The 15,046-nt window shown below is 60.1% G+C and overlaps 1 protein-coding gene across 1 annotated transcript; it reads left to right on the forward strand.

Annotated features, from left to right (window-relative positions):
* The first annotated feature begins 4,087 nt into the window (after positions 1–4,087).
* On the forward strand, positions 4,088–14,584 carry PLK3 (polo like kinase 3). Its single transcript, XM_075002395.1, has 15 exons — positions 4,088–4,315; positions 5,630–5,737; positions 5,864–5,980; positions 6,872–7,001; positions 7,100–7,187; positions 7,904–7,999; positions 8,934–9,132; positions 9,634–9,760; positions 10,276–10,385; positions 10,511–10,628; positions 11,191–11,274; positions 11,656–11,818; positions 12,131–12,260; positions 12,528–12,638; positions 13,179–14,584. The coding sequence occupies exons 1-15, from the start codon at positions 4,127–4,129 to the stop codon at positions 13,371–13,373; spliced, it is 1,965 nt and encodes a 654-aa protein (XP_074858496.1). The 5' UTR covers positions 4,088–4,126; the 3' UTR covers positions 13,374–14,584.
* The last annotated feature ends 462 nt before the right edge of the window (positions 14,585–15,046 follow it).

The following is a 15,046-nucleotide window of genomic DNA, read 5'->3' on the forward strand; positions in this document are numbered from 1 at the left end:
AAAGCTGCTAATCCTCACACATCCACGTGAGGCAGGGGAGGTCTCACACCCCTGCAACAGGCAGGGACCTGAGGGGAAAGCCCAGGGGCAGCAGGCCACCTGGTTACCTACTGGGCCAAGCCAGGGACATGCAGGGGGCTGCAGCAGAGCAGGGATTTCGGCTCAGGTCACCCAAGTCCTACCTTGATGTCCTACGCGCCAGAGCATCCCTGATGCCCTAGTGCTGGCCTGTGATGCTGACTCCCATCCCAACCCCCCCAGGCCACTGAGCGGCCTGAGGTGGAGGCCCAACCTGAAGAAAGGATAAAAGGCCCCAGCTCCCTTACTGACAAGCAAGCTGCACCAGGGCTCCTCCGGCATCAAGCCTCTGCTTTGTTGTCGAGTCAGCTCCTCGTGGGTAAGGTTCCATGGAGCCGGGGCTTCCGTCGGAAAGCGCTGGGCTGCCCCGTGACGCCTCCTGCCCCTGCCGTGCCTGGAAACAGGTGGTTGCGCCCGGGGGGAGAGGGTTAGTTTCTATGAAGTGGCAAAGGTCTCCTCGGCGTCGGTTCTCATGGAGGGCGGAGCGCCCGGGTGTCTGTTGTGGTGGTGACTGGTATGTTTGTTTCCTGAGTGAGAGGTGGAAATGTGAGAGAGAGAGCGAGGGGGGAGAGACACACAGGAATCATTGCTTGTGCTCAGCACCTCATTCTCACCACCTGTAAAACGGTGTCGGGGGGGACTAAATCCATCAGTGCTGACAAAGCGCTGAGCTCCTCTCATGCTAGAGATGCGCAGAGGCTCCTTCTAGTATGTGGTTTTACAGCCCCAGCAGAAACTTTAAGTTAAAGGAGCTTTCCTCTCCCTTCTGGTGTGTCAGCAGGTAACACGGCCCCCAGATGGGGAAACTGAGGCACGGCGTGGGGTAGGTACTTGCCCAGAGTCACACAGTGACTCAGGGGCGGAGCCTGAGAAAGACAAAAGATTTGGTTCTTAGCGTCCACTTGCATTAAGGGCCATCAGCCGCCAGGTGAGCTGTGCAGGCTGCAACATTGGGTCCATTTCCCTTTGGAGGGGATCTCAGGGCGGCCTGGGAAGGCAAGGAGAACAGCAGGGCTGGAGGGAGCCGGGTGCAGTACATGATGCTTCTGTGAGAAGTCTTCCTTCTTTGAGCCCTGGGGGAGAGACCCCTGGCAGCTCATCCGTCTGCTCCCCATGTTGATAAGCCACTGGGAATCCAATGAAGCCCCTTTTGCCTCCACTGCATCCTGGTCCCGGCTCTGATTCTCTCTGAATACTAATTAATCTCGAAGCCGGCTGTGGTGATTAGAAGTCCCATTGGGGTGCAAATTGCAGCAGCAGTACTGGAAAGCCAGCGTGCCTAGGGAAGGGTTACCAGCTGCTCCCAGCTGGCAGGGAGGGCAATACCCTGATGCGTCAGTGAGGGGCAGTATTTGCATACCATCGGCTCCATGCATTGGAAGTGCTGAGGTTTTGAACTTGCTTGTGACAAAACCTTGGGAGGGCTGGAATAAGAAAGCCAGATGGAAATCTCTGCCAGCAGGACACCAATGCTCAGGCCACCAAGAAATCTGTTACTGAGCCATCAGCACAGGGATGAAGGCTGAGGCCTGGGCTCAGCAGTAACTAGGGGTCCCCACGGCAGGGTCAGCAACCTTTCTGGGGCGGAGGGCTGCAATTTGACCTTTTGACCTCTGTGTACCAGCCCAGGGCTGGTGATGTTTTTTACAGCCATTAACAGTCCTCCTTGCAACAGCTTCATTCACAGACACATCAAGACGCAGCGCTTTCCCACTCAGCTGGTGGTTGGCAGCATTAGCTGGTCTTTTGTTATTCCACGGGCGGCCTGGCTTTGGGCAAGCTCCCGGCTGCCTGGGGGAGGTGGGGTGGAGCTGAGCTCCCGCCTCCAGTGCCGATGAAAATTGGCTCACGTATCGCTCGTGGCACCCGTGCCAGAGGCTGCTGGCCCCGTGCTGTGGAATTTCCAAGTGTCTCTATGTCTGTGCCACAGGCCCTCCTGGCTGAGGTCGGGCCTTCCCCCGCCCTAGGCCTGCTGGCTGGCATGACATAGAGAGGGCCGGGGTTGGCGGTCTGACCTGGCATGGCTGGCAGTGAGCACGCGGGGTCCTGGGCCCTGTGTCATTGGTAATAAAGGCAGGAATCTGATGTCATTAGAGCTTTGCTGTCTTTTGTGTGTGTCCCTTGAACAGCTTCACGCCCCAGTCTCCACAACACCAGCGTCCCACTACTACACTATCAGCGGGAGAGCTGGAGCTGGCTGTGGCGGGGTGGAGAATGTTCTCCCACGTGGATCTGTGTGACAGCACATTACACCCGTGCCGTAGGGTAAGCCCCAGAAGCATCCTCAGTCTTAAGGAGAGGGGATCCTGCAATCAAATCCCCTTTGCCAGTAAGAGGCCGGAGAGGTTCTGTCAGATAATGAGGTGAGCTGGGACAGCCTGTGGACCTGACCCAGTGGAGCCATTTGACCACCTTGCCCAAGAGCCCTCTGGGCTGCCTGTCTGATAAGAAACCCCTGGCTCTGAGCTCCCCACCAGCCCCACTTGCTGGCTGTCTTCCAGCTTCAGCCACCCACGCCGGCTGCTGGGCTAATCTTTCAGCTCCAATCAGAGTAATGTTATGGGCTTGCTGGGTGGGGGGTTCATATCCTGCCCTGGCACGGAAAAGTCACAGTGACATGTTAGGGTGTATTTTGTTTCCCATCTCCCACTCTCTAGGAAAGTCTGTCCTAGGCCCATCCTCCTGTCCCTCCTGGCAGCCAAGGCTTTCCCCAAACCCTGCCTTGGTATGTCCTCAGACTTGGAGGAATCTGTATAACCTAACAGGCCTTACTGATTCCATCAGAGCTCTGTTGCTAGGAAGCAAAGCCTGCATATGGCTCATTCCTGCGAGGTGCTGAGCTGGGCAAGATGACACACTGGGAAGTGAAGTACAAATGAAGGCAGACAGTGGCCCTACGAGCCCTTCACAGGGGTATCCAGCCACCCCTTCCTACCTCCTGCCTTCCCCATCTAAAAATATTCATGAGGAGCCTGTCCTGTCCCCCCTGCCTGCCCCGCCTCACTCCCCGATGGAAGTGCTCTCCTGATCTTGGTTCATATAGGACCTTGGCCCAGAGGATCATAGGAGTTAGGTGCCTAAATACCTTTCAGACTCTGGGCCATGACCTTACCCGAACAAGCCCAGACGCAGCAGACTGCAGGCGCATCACTGCAGTGTGTTGGGCCATTGCTGCAGGGTACTGGAGTAATTTGGTTATAAAATTCTTTGGGAAAGAAACCTCCATTTCTTGTTCAGCTAAACAATCGAATATGCAGGCTGGGTACGAGGGGGCTCTGCGGGGCTGTGAGCTAAAATACTAGATTCCTCAGACTGGTGCAGGCCCTACTGTCCTGCCCACCTGGGTGCAGCAGGGGAAGCAAAGCCTTGGCAGGCTGAGTTTGGGTCCAGAGGCCTCGAGCAAACAAAACAATCCCTCCCGGGTTAACCGGCGGCCTTTCCGCGCTGCTTGCTTCGAGGTGGCTCTGCTGTATCCAGGCCTGCGGCCATGAAGCGAATGTTCCTTTGTGGGCCCAAGGGGGCTGGCTGTCCCAGCAGGTTTCATCCCCAGCTGCAGCTTACTTGGTTTAAACCCGGCTCTGCCAATGGAGATACCCCTCCCGACGCTGCAGTGGAGGCACCAGGCAGGGCAGAGACCCTGCAGCAGGGTGCAGACAGGGGGGACTGGCTGCTCTAATTTCTGCCCCAGCTGGGGCTAGCAGGCAAAGAAGCCAGGTGGCAGCACCTCATGGGAATTCAAAGCTCTGAGGTTAAACTGCCTCCCAGCTGCACTGCCCGCGGCCGCGAGATGTCTAAGCCGCCAACGTCCCTTCCGCACTTTGCTCGGACTTCGATGGAAACCCCCCGGCCAGCCTGAGAGCAGCCGGCTCTGTGAGTGTAGCGGTCTCTTTAAGAGAAAACTCCGCCTCCTGGGGGGCGGGGCTCCAGGGGTGACGTCAGGCATATTCATTGATAAAAGCTCCGGGATTCCCTGACCGCTCGGATTCAGGGTGTGAAAGTGCCCGGGCGGTTCGCCACGTGTGAGGGGCTGGCGGCAGATTCAGCCCCCATGGAGCCCGCTTGCTACCTTCAGCCTCACCCCTTCCACGGCAGCCTTAGGGACTCGGATCCGTACAAGCCCTTTCCCGCCGCCGGGGCCGCGCCGCCCAAGCCGAGCCGGGCTGCAGCCGAGCCCACGCGGATTATCGCCGACCCGGTCACGGGCAGGTTTTACTGCAAGGGGCGACTGCTGGGCAAGGTACCGCCTGGGCTGCGGGGCGCTGTGGAGTGTGGGGCTCGGGTCGGCGCCCCTGCGAGGGAAGGCTCCTCCCGCCCCTGTCAGTGCGGCGTGGGGGCGGGGGAGGGGGTGTAGCGCCGAGCCCCCTTCTGAGGCCGGGAACCCGCCCGCTCCTGAGCCGCCCGCGCGTGTAGGCGCTGCTCGTGGGCCCCCTGCCGGGAGGGTTGGGGGGCGCTTCTGGCGGCCATGCCCGGGCCTGGTCTGCCGTGCGCCGGCGGTGGGGGGGTGGGATCGTGGCTGTTCCGCTCCATCGAGCGGGTGAATCAGCCTTTCCCCCTCCCCCGCCCCCCTGCCCTGGCGCGGGCCGGCGGGAGCTGGACGTGCCTCGGGCTCTCGCCGGCGTGTTCAGTGCAGCGGGGGCTCCGGGCTGGGGGCCAGCAAATCGCCGCCGGGCTGGTTCCTTTGTCCCCAGCCCGCGGGGCCCGCCCCTTTGCTAGACCGGCCTCGGGTTTCCCGGCTCCGGGAGCAGGTGCTGGTCCCACACGCCCCCCGCTCGCTGCCTGCCCGGGGCGGGGGGAGATCACGGGGCTCGGCCCCTTGTCGGGCCGTCAACCTTCTCTACGCCCCCCCCCCCCCCCCCCCAGCCCAAGCGCGGCAGGTGTCTTTGACGTGGGCGGAGGCCTGGTGACCTGCTGCGTTCAGCTCAGCTCTGCAGCCTGCTCTTCACCTGGGCTCCCGAGGCTGCTGCGCGCTCCCGCCCCGGCCTGAACAGCGCTGGGAAGTTCTTTGTTCGCTCCTGCTGGGCCTCATTGGCTGCTGAGCGCTTCCCCCGTTCCCTCCAGAGCCGAGTAGGCGGCAGCTGCTTCAGCCCAGCCTCTGGGGCCTGGTGGGGCGGCTTTGTGCCTTCCAGCCTGGCAGGGTGCACCCTGTCCCCATGCCCCAAAATCCTGCCCTGCCCTCTCTGCCCTGCCACGTGCAGGGCTGGGCAGCTGCCACTGCAAAGGGGAGAGGACTGGCTGGTGCTGTGGGAGGAGAGGCCCATGACAGACTGTACAGGAAGGGAGTTTAGAAACTGGCCCCATGCAGGGCCGTCACTCTCGGTTTTAAGAACAGGCTTCTTGCATGACGCGAAACCAGAAACTCTGACTTCCTGCAAAGCCCCATGTTCCAGGGAAACGTCCAGGAAGTGAGTGGCGGCAGTTCTTGCCTGCCAGAGCTAAGCCCTGACAAAGGGAGTCACCCATGTGTGTGAAGTGCGCCGGTGACCTCCGCGAAAGCGGGCCTGGGGATTGGAGGCCAGCTGCCCGTGTGTAACGACTGCATCTTTCTCGGCAGGGTGGATTCGCGCGATGCTACGAAATGACAGATGTCGCCAGCAACAAAATGTACGCGGTGAAAGTTATTCCTCACAGCCGAGTGGCCAAGCCACACCAGCGGGAGAAGGTACGCCTGGAGGGGACGGCTAACCAGCGGGGCGGGGGGGGAGAGCAAAGATTTCCTGCGGGCCAGGCCTGAGGTCGCTGCATGGTGATGGTGCTGCTGGCTGATGGAGCTGCTTCTGCTTTTCAGGTTATGAATGAGATCAAGCTCCACAGAGACCTGCATCACAAGCACATTGTCAAGTTCTCCCATTACTTTGAGGATTCGGAGAACATCTATATCTTCCTTGAGCACTGCAGCAGGAAGGTAAGCGGTGGGCTGGCCAGTGGGTGCTGGGGCTGGTGTGGTGTTGTTGGGAGCATGTGGGCATGTCTCTAGCTGCCGGGTGTGGTAAGGGGGTCCACCCAGCAAATGCATCAAGGCTTTAGCTGTGGTTTTTAGTTCCTAGTTCCAAGTCCCAAATGGACCCACTTGTCTCCTGGGCGGCTTCCGGTCTCGCTTCCTAAGTGACGCCCACGTTAGCACTCAGCTGCCTGTCAGATGTGGCCCTTTCATTCCCCAGCCCTTGTCCTGTTGTGTCATCGGCTGGAAGCCGGGTGAGCTAACTGCCGTGCACTGACCTTGCGTAACTGCACTCCACCCATGACTGGGCTTCCCTTGGCCACATGCTTGTCCATCCTGTCCTAGTCACACTCCCTGGCTGGCAGTTTGCTCCCTTTGTGGGCTGTTATGAAACCCGCACTGGGACTGGCCCCCCCCGCCCCCAGGCTGCTAATGTGACATCATTGGGGCTGCCTTGTGCAAATCCACTTTTACCTCCTGGGTTCTTAAAACAGTCCTATGGTGCCACATTAGCAGCCTGGGCTTCGCCGGCAGGGGTGCTTGCAGATCTCCGGCCTGACAAAGTCCTGCGGTCCAGGAGCAGGCAGCATTTCTGTTAATCGCAGAGCCGGGGACTGGAAGGGATTGCTATGGTGTTCTAGGCTAGCCTCTGCTGTAACATGGGCCACAGACCAAACAGGAATCACCCCTGCATATGAGACTCAGCCTCGCTGGTGCTGGAGCTAGCTCTGCCGGCTGGCTCCGGCCGGCCGGAGTCCCTGCCTCGCTGTGGTTTCTGCACGCTCCGATAGGGCCCTCGGTAACGCGAGCATTTCTGGCGCAGCGCCACTCACTGCTTTGCTTTTCCTTTTCCAGTCCCTGGCTCACATCTGGAAAGCCCGGCACACACTGCTGGAGCCGGAGGTGCGGTATTACCTCAAGCAGATCATGTCGGCTCTGAAGTACCTCCATCTCAAAGGCATCCTTCACCGGGACCTCAAACTAGGTGTGTGCAAGGAGGTTCTGCTCTGGGTGGGGAGCGGGGGAGAGCCCTGGGCCACTGCTTTCTGTGTGCCGGCCGCTGACTCCTCCCTTCTGTTGTAGGCAACTTTTTTGTCAATGACAACATGGAGCTGAAGGTTGGCGACTTTGGCCTCGCTGCCCAGCAGGAGCCTGCAGACCAGAAGAAAAAGTAAGAGCCTCAAGGTGCTGGGATTTCCTGCCTCCCTGCAGCCTGATCCTTCACTTGCTTCTTCTCTACACGGTCCCCTGCCTGGGAAATCCTGTCTGTAACCTCCAGCCCTGCCCCAAGAGGGGAGGGCAATGCACAGGGCAGAGGGTGCCTCCTTGTTCCAGCCCCATGCTTGGGCGGTGCAGTGCTCCGGAGAGGGGTCAGAGGCTGGTAGCAGGAGGAGCTGGAGAGCAATAAGATCTGCAGTGGTGGAGAGCTCAGGCCTGGGGAGCAAGGAGTAAACAGCTGTTGCGGCTGAGGGGATGTCCCTGCAGCTCCCCCCAGCACCTCTCACGGGGAAAGGGAGCTCGGTCTGGTACTAGCCGCTGAGCACGTGCTTCCAGCATCTTTTGCTGCAACTAAGGGAGGAACTGAAGCCCCAGAGATATGGGGGCTGGGGGGGGGCGGTCTCTAGGGGGAGAAGCTGCCAAGGCAAATGCTCTTGAGTGGGCACATGGTGCCAGCCCTGTGGCTGGTGCTGGATCGGGGGGTGGGGTGGTTCACGAGTGCTGGGGAATAGACCTGTGCTCGTGCGGGCTGCTGTGGCCGCAGGAGGCTCCTGCTGGAGCCCAGGGCTCGTTCACCCACCTGTCGGGCAGGAATGGAATTCCAGCCGAGGCAGGGCCAACACATGCTCTGGTTTGTCCCTGTGCCCCTGACTGTGCTCTGCCCCACAGGACCATCTGCGGCACCCCCAACTACCTCGCCCCCGAAGTGCTCTACCGGCAGGGCCACGGCCCGGAGTCGGACGTGTGGTCTCTGGGCTGTGTCTTGTAAGTTCCTGGCACGCAGTGCAAAGCAGGGCAGGGCTGGGCTGCTGGGGGAGGAGGCTGGAGACTTCCTTGGCAGCTCCCTGGGTAATCTGCCGGCTGCTCTCCCCAGCTGCAGAGTGGGGTGTGGGGGAACCAGTTGGCTGCCGTGTACGGCAGCGGGAGCTGGCCCATGGCAACACCCAAACGATTTTAGCCTGCAGAGGTTTAGTGCTGCTCATGGATCGAAAGTGGTGGGACTGACCCTGGGGCCCCACAGGGCTGATAGTTCAAGGGGGACCAGCCCTGCTGGTGAGCTGCCATGGCCAGCTCTTGGAGTGTCATTCATGAGCCCATTGACCCAGGACCCCCAGGTGCTAGGGAGAGCCTTGTTGCTGCAGCCAACACAGCTCTTCCGAGGGCTTTCCAAACAATGGAAAAAGTCAGCTGCTGGCAGCCACCAGCAATCTATTTATATGGGCGGCTATCGCGCCCCACAGTATGATCTGAAAAATCTCTCGTGTGGCTGTTTACCCTGGTGAGCCACATGCTTCCTGTTGAACTTTCCATTCGCTGCTCTGGCGGCACAGAGCTAGCTTGGACAGCCGCGGGGGGAAGGTGGGCTCGTGCAGTGGTGAGCCCAGCCACGGAGGGCGGAGCTGGGGTAGAGTTTAACTCCACCCTTGCTAAACATAGACCGGGCTTAGTCGACATTCCTGACTCTCAAGGTCTCCTTATCTCGGGGCTGTAAAAGATTGTGGCTCTGGTCCGGATGTGACTGCAGCCTCTTGCTAGCCTGAGCTCTGGTGTTTGCTCAGACACTGCTCATCAGAGGCACTTAGAGCCAGGCTCAGCCTCTTGTCAACATGGCAATAACTTCCGGCCCTTATGGCTGGGCTGGGGTGAGTCAGGCAGATGGGAGACGGTGCCCAGCCCTCACCACCACATCTCTCTCCAGGTACACCTTGTTGTGTGGGAACCCGCCCTTTGAGACCTCGGATCTCAAGGAGACGTACCGGTGCATCAAGCAGGTGGAATATACCCTGCCGGCTTTCCTCTCCGCCCCTGCCAAGCAGCTGATCACCAGCATCTTGAAACGCAACCCGCGTGACCGCCTCACACTGGAGGAGATCCTGGACCACGAATTCTTCACCAAAGTGAGTGGCTTTCCTGGGGACAGCTGACACCCTCCAGGCTGGATGGAAGGAAATGGCAGGAGGGTGGGCCTGGTCTCTGCTCGGGTGGGGAACCTCCCAGGGAGAGTACAAAAGGCTCAGGACATGGCACTCATCCCATGGCCCTGTGCCGGGTAGACTGTGGAGAACACCAGCCTGCATGTGCCAGCTTCCCCCAGGGGCTGGTTTATTGGATGTTCACATCACTGGAGCTTTAGGCACAGTGGGCATCCTGAACACCTGTAGATCCGTTTTGAGCTGTGCTGCTCTGGCAGTTATGTATCACGTGGCCGTTGCACTCGAGCAGAGGTCACGTCTTGGAGCTGGACGGTTCCCAGTCTCTGGAAACCTGAGCTACTGCTAGTTGACAAAGGAGAGGAAGTGGCCACTGGCGATAAACCAAGGGCAGCTGTTCTCTTGCTGTAGGATATGTGATCTGTTGAGGAAGGTGAACCAGACAATGACTCTCTCTGTGTGCCTCAGGGGTACACACCTGTCAAGCTCCCACCCAGCAGCTGTGTGATGGTGCCAGAGCTGAATCCCCCTAATCCAGCAAAAAGTCTGTTGGCCAAAGTCACCAAGACGCTGTTTGGGAAAAAGAAACCTCAAGGTAAGTGCCTTGCCTCTTGTCCGACTTGGCTTTGGTGCTGGCCAGCTGGTAGCATGCAGCCAGCCCCCCCGATGGAGGGGGCACCCTAGCAAGGAGCACCCAGAGCTCCTGCTCTGTGGACACGGGGGTGGTGGGGCACTGACCATCCCTGGAAGCTGCAGCTGAATAGAGCCCAGCTGTGAGCAGGGGAGGCCCCGTCGTGTGGGCTCTAGAACATGCTCTGAGCTGAGACCTCTCCAGCCCCACTCCCACTGGGTGGAACTGTTCCCTTGCCGCTCTGCAAGGTCAGTGGTGCCTGAGAACCAGGAAATGAAACTGACTGAAACCTCCCAGTCTGGTTTCACCGGCAGGGCTGAGTGAAGAGCAAAGCAGGAAGGAGTAGGCTCGGGTGGCAGAAGGCCACCATGATCTCAGACTGGGTGTGGCCAGTGGCAGGACTCAATGTCTGTCCTCTGACACCCCCACCCCAGCAGCTGGGCCGGTCAGCCCACTAAACTTCTGCTGCCTCCCTCTAGTTAAGAAGGGCCCCTCTGAGGAGAAGGATGACCTCTCCAAGTTGGTCGCAGGCCTCATGAAGACCTCCATCTGCAGGCAGATGAGCTACAAAACCGTGGAAGGGAATGAGGTAAACCGGAGGCTGAGAGAGCCGGGTGCCCCCAGGAGCCGCCCTCGGGGTCCTGGCAGGGACAAAGTGAAATCTCAAAGGAGGTTCCTGGTTGTGACAGTGTCATATGTGCCACCTCTCCCCAGGTGTCCCCCTTGGCATCTCCAAGTGCCAACGGCAGCCCCGTGGAGACGCTGGCAGAAGAGACCTCGCGGAAATCCGTCTCCAGGTCTATCCGGGGCACAGCAGCCAGCAGCTGCGAAGGTGAGCTGGGCAGAAGCCTCCTTTAAGCAGCACCTGTGTGTAGACCCTGCCTGTGCTGAGGTTCCCCAGCACCTTGTGGCTCAGCTGCTGGCCTGGCAGGGGGCTAAGGAGCTGCTGCTCTCATGTTGCCCTGGGGAAGGGGAATGGGAACCCCTATGAGATTCCCCCATCTACCCCAGAGGAGTGGATGCCTGGTGCCCAGCTGAGACAGGGTGGTGAGGTAGGGCAAGTGACCAGCTGCTGTAGACTGCAGATCTCTTCCTGCAATGCTCCCGACTCCCTCCTCCTGGCTGATGGGGCTTCCAGTGGTGGAGATGGGACCTAAACCGAGCCCTTCTGTTCCCCGTTGAGCTCTGAGCTGGGAATGCCAATGCAACAGCAGCTCTTTGTCAGCTCCGTAAACTCCCGCCCTGCCTCGCGGGCAGGTCCGTCTTGGAATCAGCCCAGTGGCTGATGGGGCTGCCTCTGTTCCACAGCCGGGGCTGCGGGGCGGGAGGAGCTCATGGGCAGAAAAGCTGCTCTGGGGCTCAGCGGGACTGATGGAGCTTTGTCTTCCCCGCAGCACTGGACGAGTGCCTCATGGCCTCTGTGGTCACTGACTCCGCCATTGGGCTCCTGAAGGACTGCCTGGCCTCCATGCCTCCAGGTACTGCAGGTTCTCCGCCCAGCTGCGTCCGGGGAGGGATGGGGGGCAGCATGGGAAGGCCGGGGCCGCTTCTCCCAGGGTGAATCTCATTCCCTGGAGCTGAAGGGGGAGGGGATGTGTCCCTGGGCTGTGCAGTGGGACTTGAGCGACTGTGAAGGACGCTGAATGGTGGCTGTCAGGAACCAGCTCCTTCTGGGGGTGTGGCCTGGTGAGCGGGGTGGATGGTGTGGTTGGAGCAGAGGACTGGGCCTCAGGAGGCCTGGCTGGCTCCCGATCAGCTGCCAGGGCCTGCAGAGGTTCAGGCTCCTGGGTGCTTGCTGCCCCATCCTTGGCGAGGAGCTGTCTGAGGCCAGCCCCAATCACTGCCCTTCTTGCCCCCAGCTGAGCGCAACCCGGCCTCCCTGGCCTGCCACGAGCACTTCGCCTGGGTAAGCAAGTGGGTGGACTACTCCAATAAATACGGCTTCGTCTACCAGCTCTCCAACCACCGCCTCGGGGTGCTCTTCAATGATGGGACACACATGGCGCTCTCGGCCGATCACAAGTGAGTGGACACCTCTGCTCTGTGCATGGGTAGGGGAGCTAGTTCCCTGGCTCTTGTTCTGCATGGGAAGCCCAAGCAAGAAGGGGAGGTGAAGAGTGGCTCCATGGGGTGGGGTGTGGGGTGGGGCTTTCCCCAGCCCAGCTGCCTTGGGCTATGGCTGGCCATGAGCAGGTTCTGTTACACTAGAACCTCCCAGGCAGTGGAGGGTGACCTGAGCTCTCCCACCTGGAACCTGCTGGTGGAGCCCAAGCATGCTGCCCCGGCAGGAGATGCTGGAAGAGAACCCTCACCTTGTCTCCTCCCCACTCCCAGGATGGTACATTATAACCCGACAAACAGCAAACACTTCACCTTCTCCACGTCTGCTGTGCCAGAGCAGCTGCAGGGCCGGACCAGCATTCTGCGGTACTTTGCCTCCTACATGGAGCAGCATCTCATGAAGGTGAGTGGCCTCCTGCCAGCTGAGGCTCAGCAGGCAGCATTACAGCAAAGCTGGGAGGGAGGCCGAGTGGGGTCCCCGAGACCGCACTGGAGGAGTAGTCCCCTTCCCCGCAGGGCACTGTCTAAAGACTCACAGCAGTAGGTACCTGACCCAGTGTTTGGCTGAGGCACCAGCTGGTTTCCTTGGCCAGGCTTGGCTGGTAGTGGGCTGCTCCTTTTGCTGTGGGGTAGGAATTGGTGGCTAACACTGATGCCCTCCTCTTCCCAGGGGGGAGACCTGCCCAGCATGGAGGAGACAGAGCAACTGATGGTGCTGCTCCTGCAGTGGGTGAAAACTGACCAGGCCTTGCTGATGCTCTTCAGCAATGGAACGCTCCAGGTAAGTGTGGGGAGAGCCCCGATGGATAGGTGGCATCTGCTGGGCTTCCTGAGGTCTCAGGAAGCTGCTTCAGAGCATTACCCCCACCATTTGCTTTTGGCAGCTGCCCCTGTGGGTGAGGGAAGCAGCCTTCAGGCCATCTCCACTTGCCTAAGAGAATCGGTTTCAGCTGGGAGCCTTCCCACTGAGAGCCTGTTGTGGTTTATGGGGTCTCATCCTTCCCACGGGGTTTGGGAGGTGGTGCAAGGTCCATTTTGCTCTTGTGCTTGGGAGGAGCTCAGCTAACCTCTCAATGGGGGAAAGCTTTGTCCGGCACAGGAGGCTCCTTGGCTGAGTAGCCAGCCTGTGGCCTCCCAGGCCCATGTGTGTCCCTCCCAGTTCTTGTTAACCTGCTGCTGGCTGCCCTGTGAGCAGGGGCTTGGAGGTGGAGCAGCCTGCTCCCAGCTCGGGGAGGAGAGGCTGGCTGCGGCAGGGTGGGCCCAGGACCTGTGAGGAGCTAGCAGAGGCTGGAGGAGTAACTCGGCTCTAACGTGGCTCTAGGTGAACTTCTACAATGACCACACCAAGGTGATCCTCAGCAGGCCTGACAGCTCCTGCCTCCTCACCTATGTCAACAAGGCACGCAACTCCTACACCTACAAGCTGAGCACCCTGCGGGAGCTAGGTTGCTCACCAGAGCTCCACAGCTGCCTCAAGTACATCCTCAAACTCCTCCAGGAGAGGACCGGCGCCTAGGCCTCCACCCTGGCTCAAAAGCCTTCCCACGCACCGGCAATGGCCCCGTGGCACCACTGGCTGTCTACACCAGCGCTGCTTCCCTGCTGACCCGGCCGAGGGAAGGAGCTAGAGGGACCAAACCAGCAGCTGCTGCTGGCCTCTGGGTCAGCTGTCCCCTGCCTCGCGGCCGTTTTTGTGCCAAAACGGGTGCACGGGTGTCTCAGCTGCTGGCCTGGATCCATGCAGCGGGGGGTGGGATGAAGTTACACGTCCCTCTACTCCTGTGTAATTTACCCGGCTTAGGCCGGGGCGGGGGGGTGGTGGGGATGTTCTGGGGGACACCTGCTGCTGTGTTCTTCCCCGCGGGAGGCACCAGCCTGGGCAGCCGAGCTCAGACTTGGGAGGGGGAGAGATGCTGCCTGCCTGTCCCCTCTGAAGGGGGAGGCCAGTGCTGCCTGGCTGGGGGCCTGGCCTCAGGGTTACTTCTGGCCTGGGTTAGAACCACCCCGGCCCAGCAGGGAAAGCAGCCGAGCCCCTGGGCACTAGGATGAAGTGGAAACTGCTTTCCACTCAACAGCCTTTGCTGGTTTTCCACTGAGCTGCTCCCCCAGGCCTGCTTCTGCAGGGGCGTTGGGTCACCCTGGTCCCCCTCTGGCTGTGGGGCTGGGCTTAGCCAAGCACACAAGGCTCGGGCCGAGTGCTACCAGGAGGCACAGCACAAGCACTTCCTTGAACTTCAAGATGTCAGTGTTGGGCTGGAGGTGCTGCAGGCAGCCTGTGCCCATGGCAGGGTTAGGGGGCAGGAGGGAAATGGGGGTAATTAATTAAGATGATGATGATGATAATAAGGCATAGCCTAACCACCCCCAGCCAGCACACTAATGCAGGGCCTGGGCGGGGTGCAGGCCAGCCCTGCTTCCTACCAGCTGGGGGGTTCTGCACAATCATTACACTAATGAGGGGGCAGGACTTGCTCTCCCGTGGGGGCTGGGTGGGGCTGAGGCCTTGGCTTTGCAGCCTGGCTGCCAGCCTGCCCTGGCAATGTGAATTGTGGCAGTACAGACAGACAGGCCGCTGTGTGGGACCCAGATGGGGGATTTCTCCCCACCGCAGGTGTTTTTGGCCTGATGAAACTATTTATGTCTTTATTTATATGGCGTTATTTATTTCCCACTGTCTGCTGTTGTGGGTCTGTACAACAGCATGGTCAGGCCAGGCCCAGCACCCTAATAAACACTTTCTTTTTATAAAATCGAAGGAGGGGCTGATGCAGCCCTATGCAGCATTTCCTTGGGGCATGTGGCTCTGGGTGGGGGCAGGCCAGCCCCCCTGCTCACAAGGGCATCTTCATGTACGGCGAGGTCCCAGCCTTCCTCAGGGAAACGACCCATCTGTGTCCTCCCCTGTCTCTGGCAGCTGGGCCTTGGGCTCTTGTCTCGGCCTAGGCAGCATGCCCCAGGCTGTCTGTCACCGCACAGCCGGGGGGAGAGGTGCGGCAGTGTGTGAGAGTCAGGGCAGCCCCCACAGAGGGGCGGGGGTGAGCAGCTGCTCTAAGTGGTGTTACATCCAGGCTGCTCTGAGCTCTGGCCCTGGCTGCTGTTACTGTTCATGTGGGGGGTGAAAAGGGGCCCTGAGACAACCCCCTTCAGCCCCAGTTTACTGCTCCTCTACTTCATGCCCACAGGGCTGCC

The sequence above is a fragment of the Carettochelys insculpta genome, chromosome 9 (genome assembly GCF_033958435.1).
Source record: "Carettochelys insculpta isolate YL-2023 chromosome 9, ASM3395843v1, whole genome shotgun sequence".
Lineage (NCBI taxonomy): Eukaryota > Metazoa > Chordata > Testudines > Carettochelyidae > Carettochelys > Carettochelys insculpta.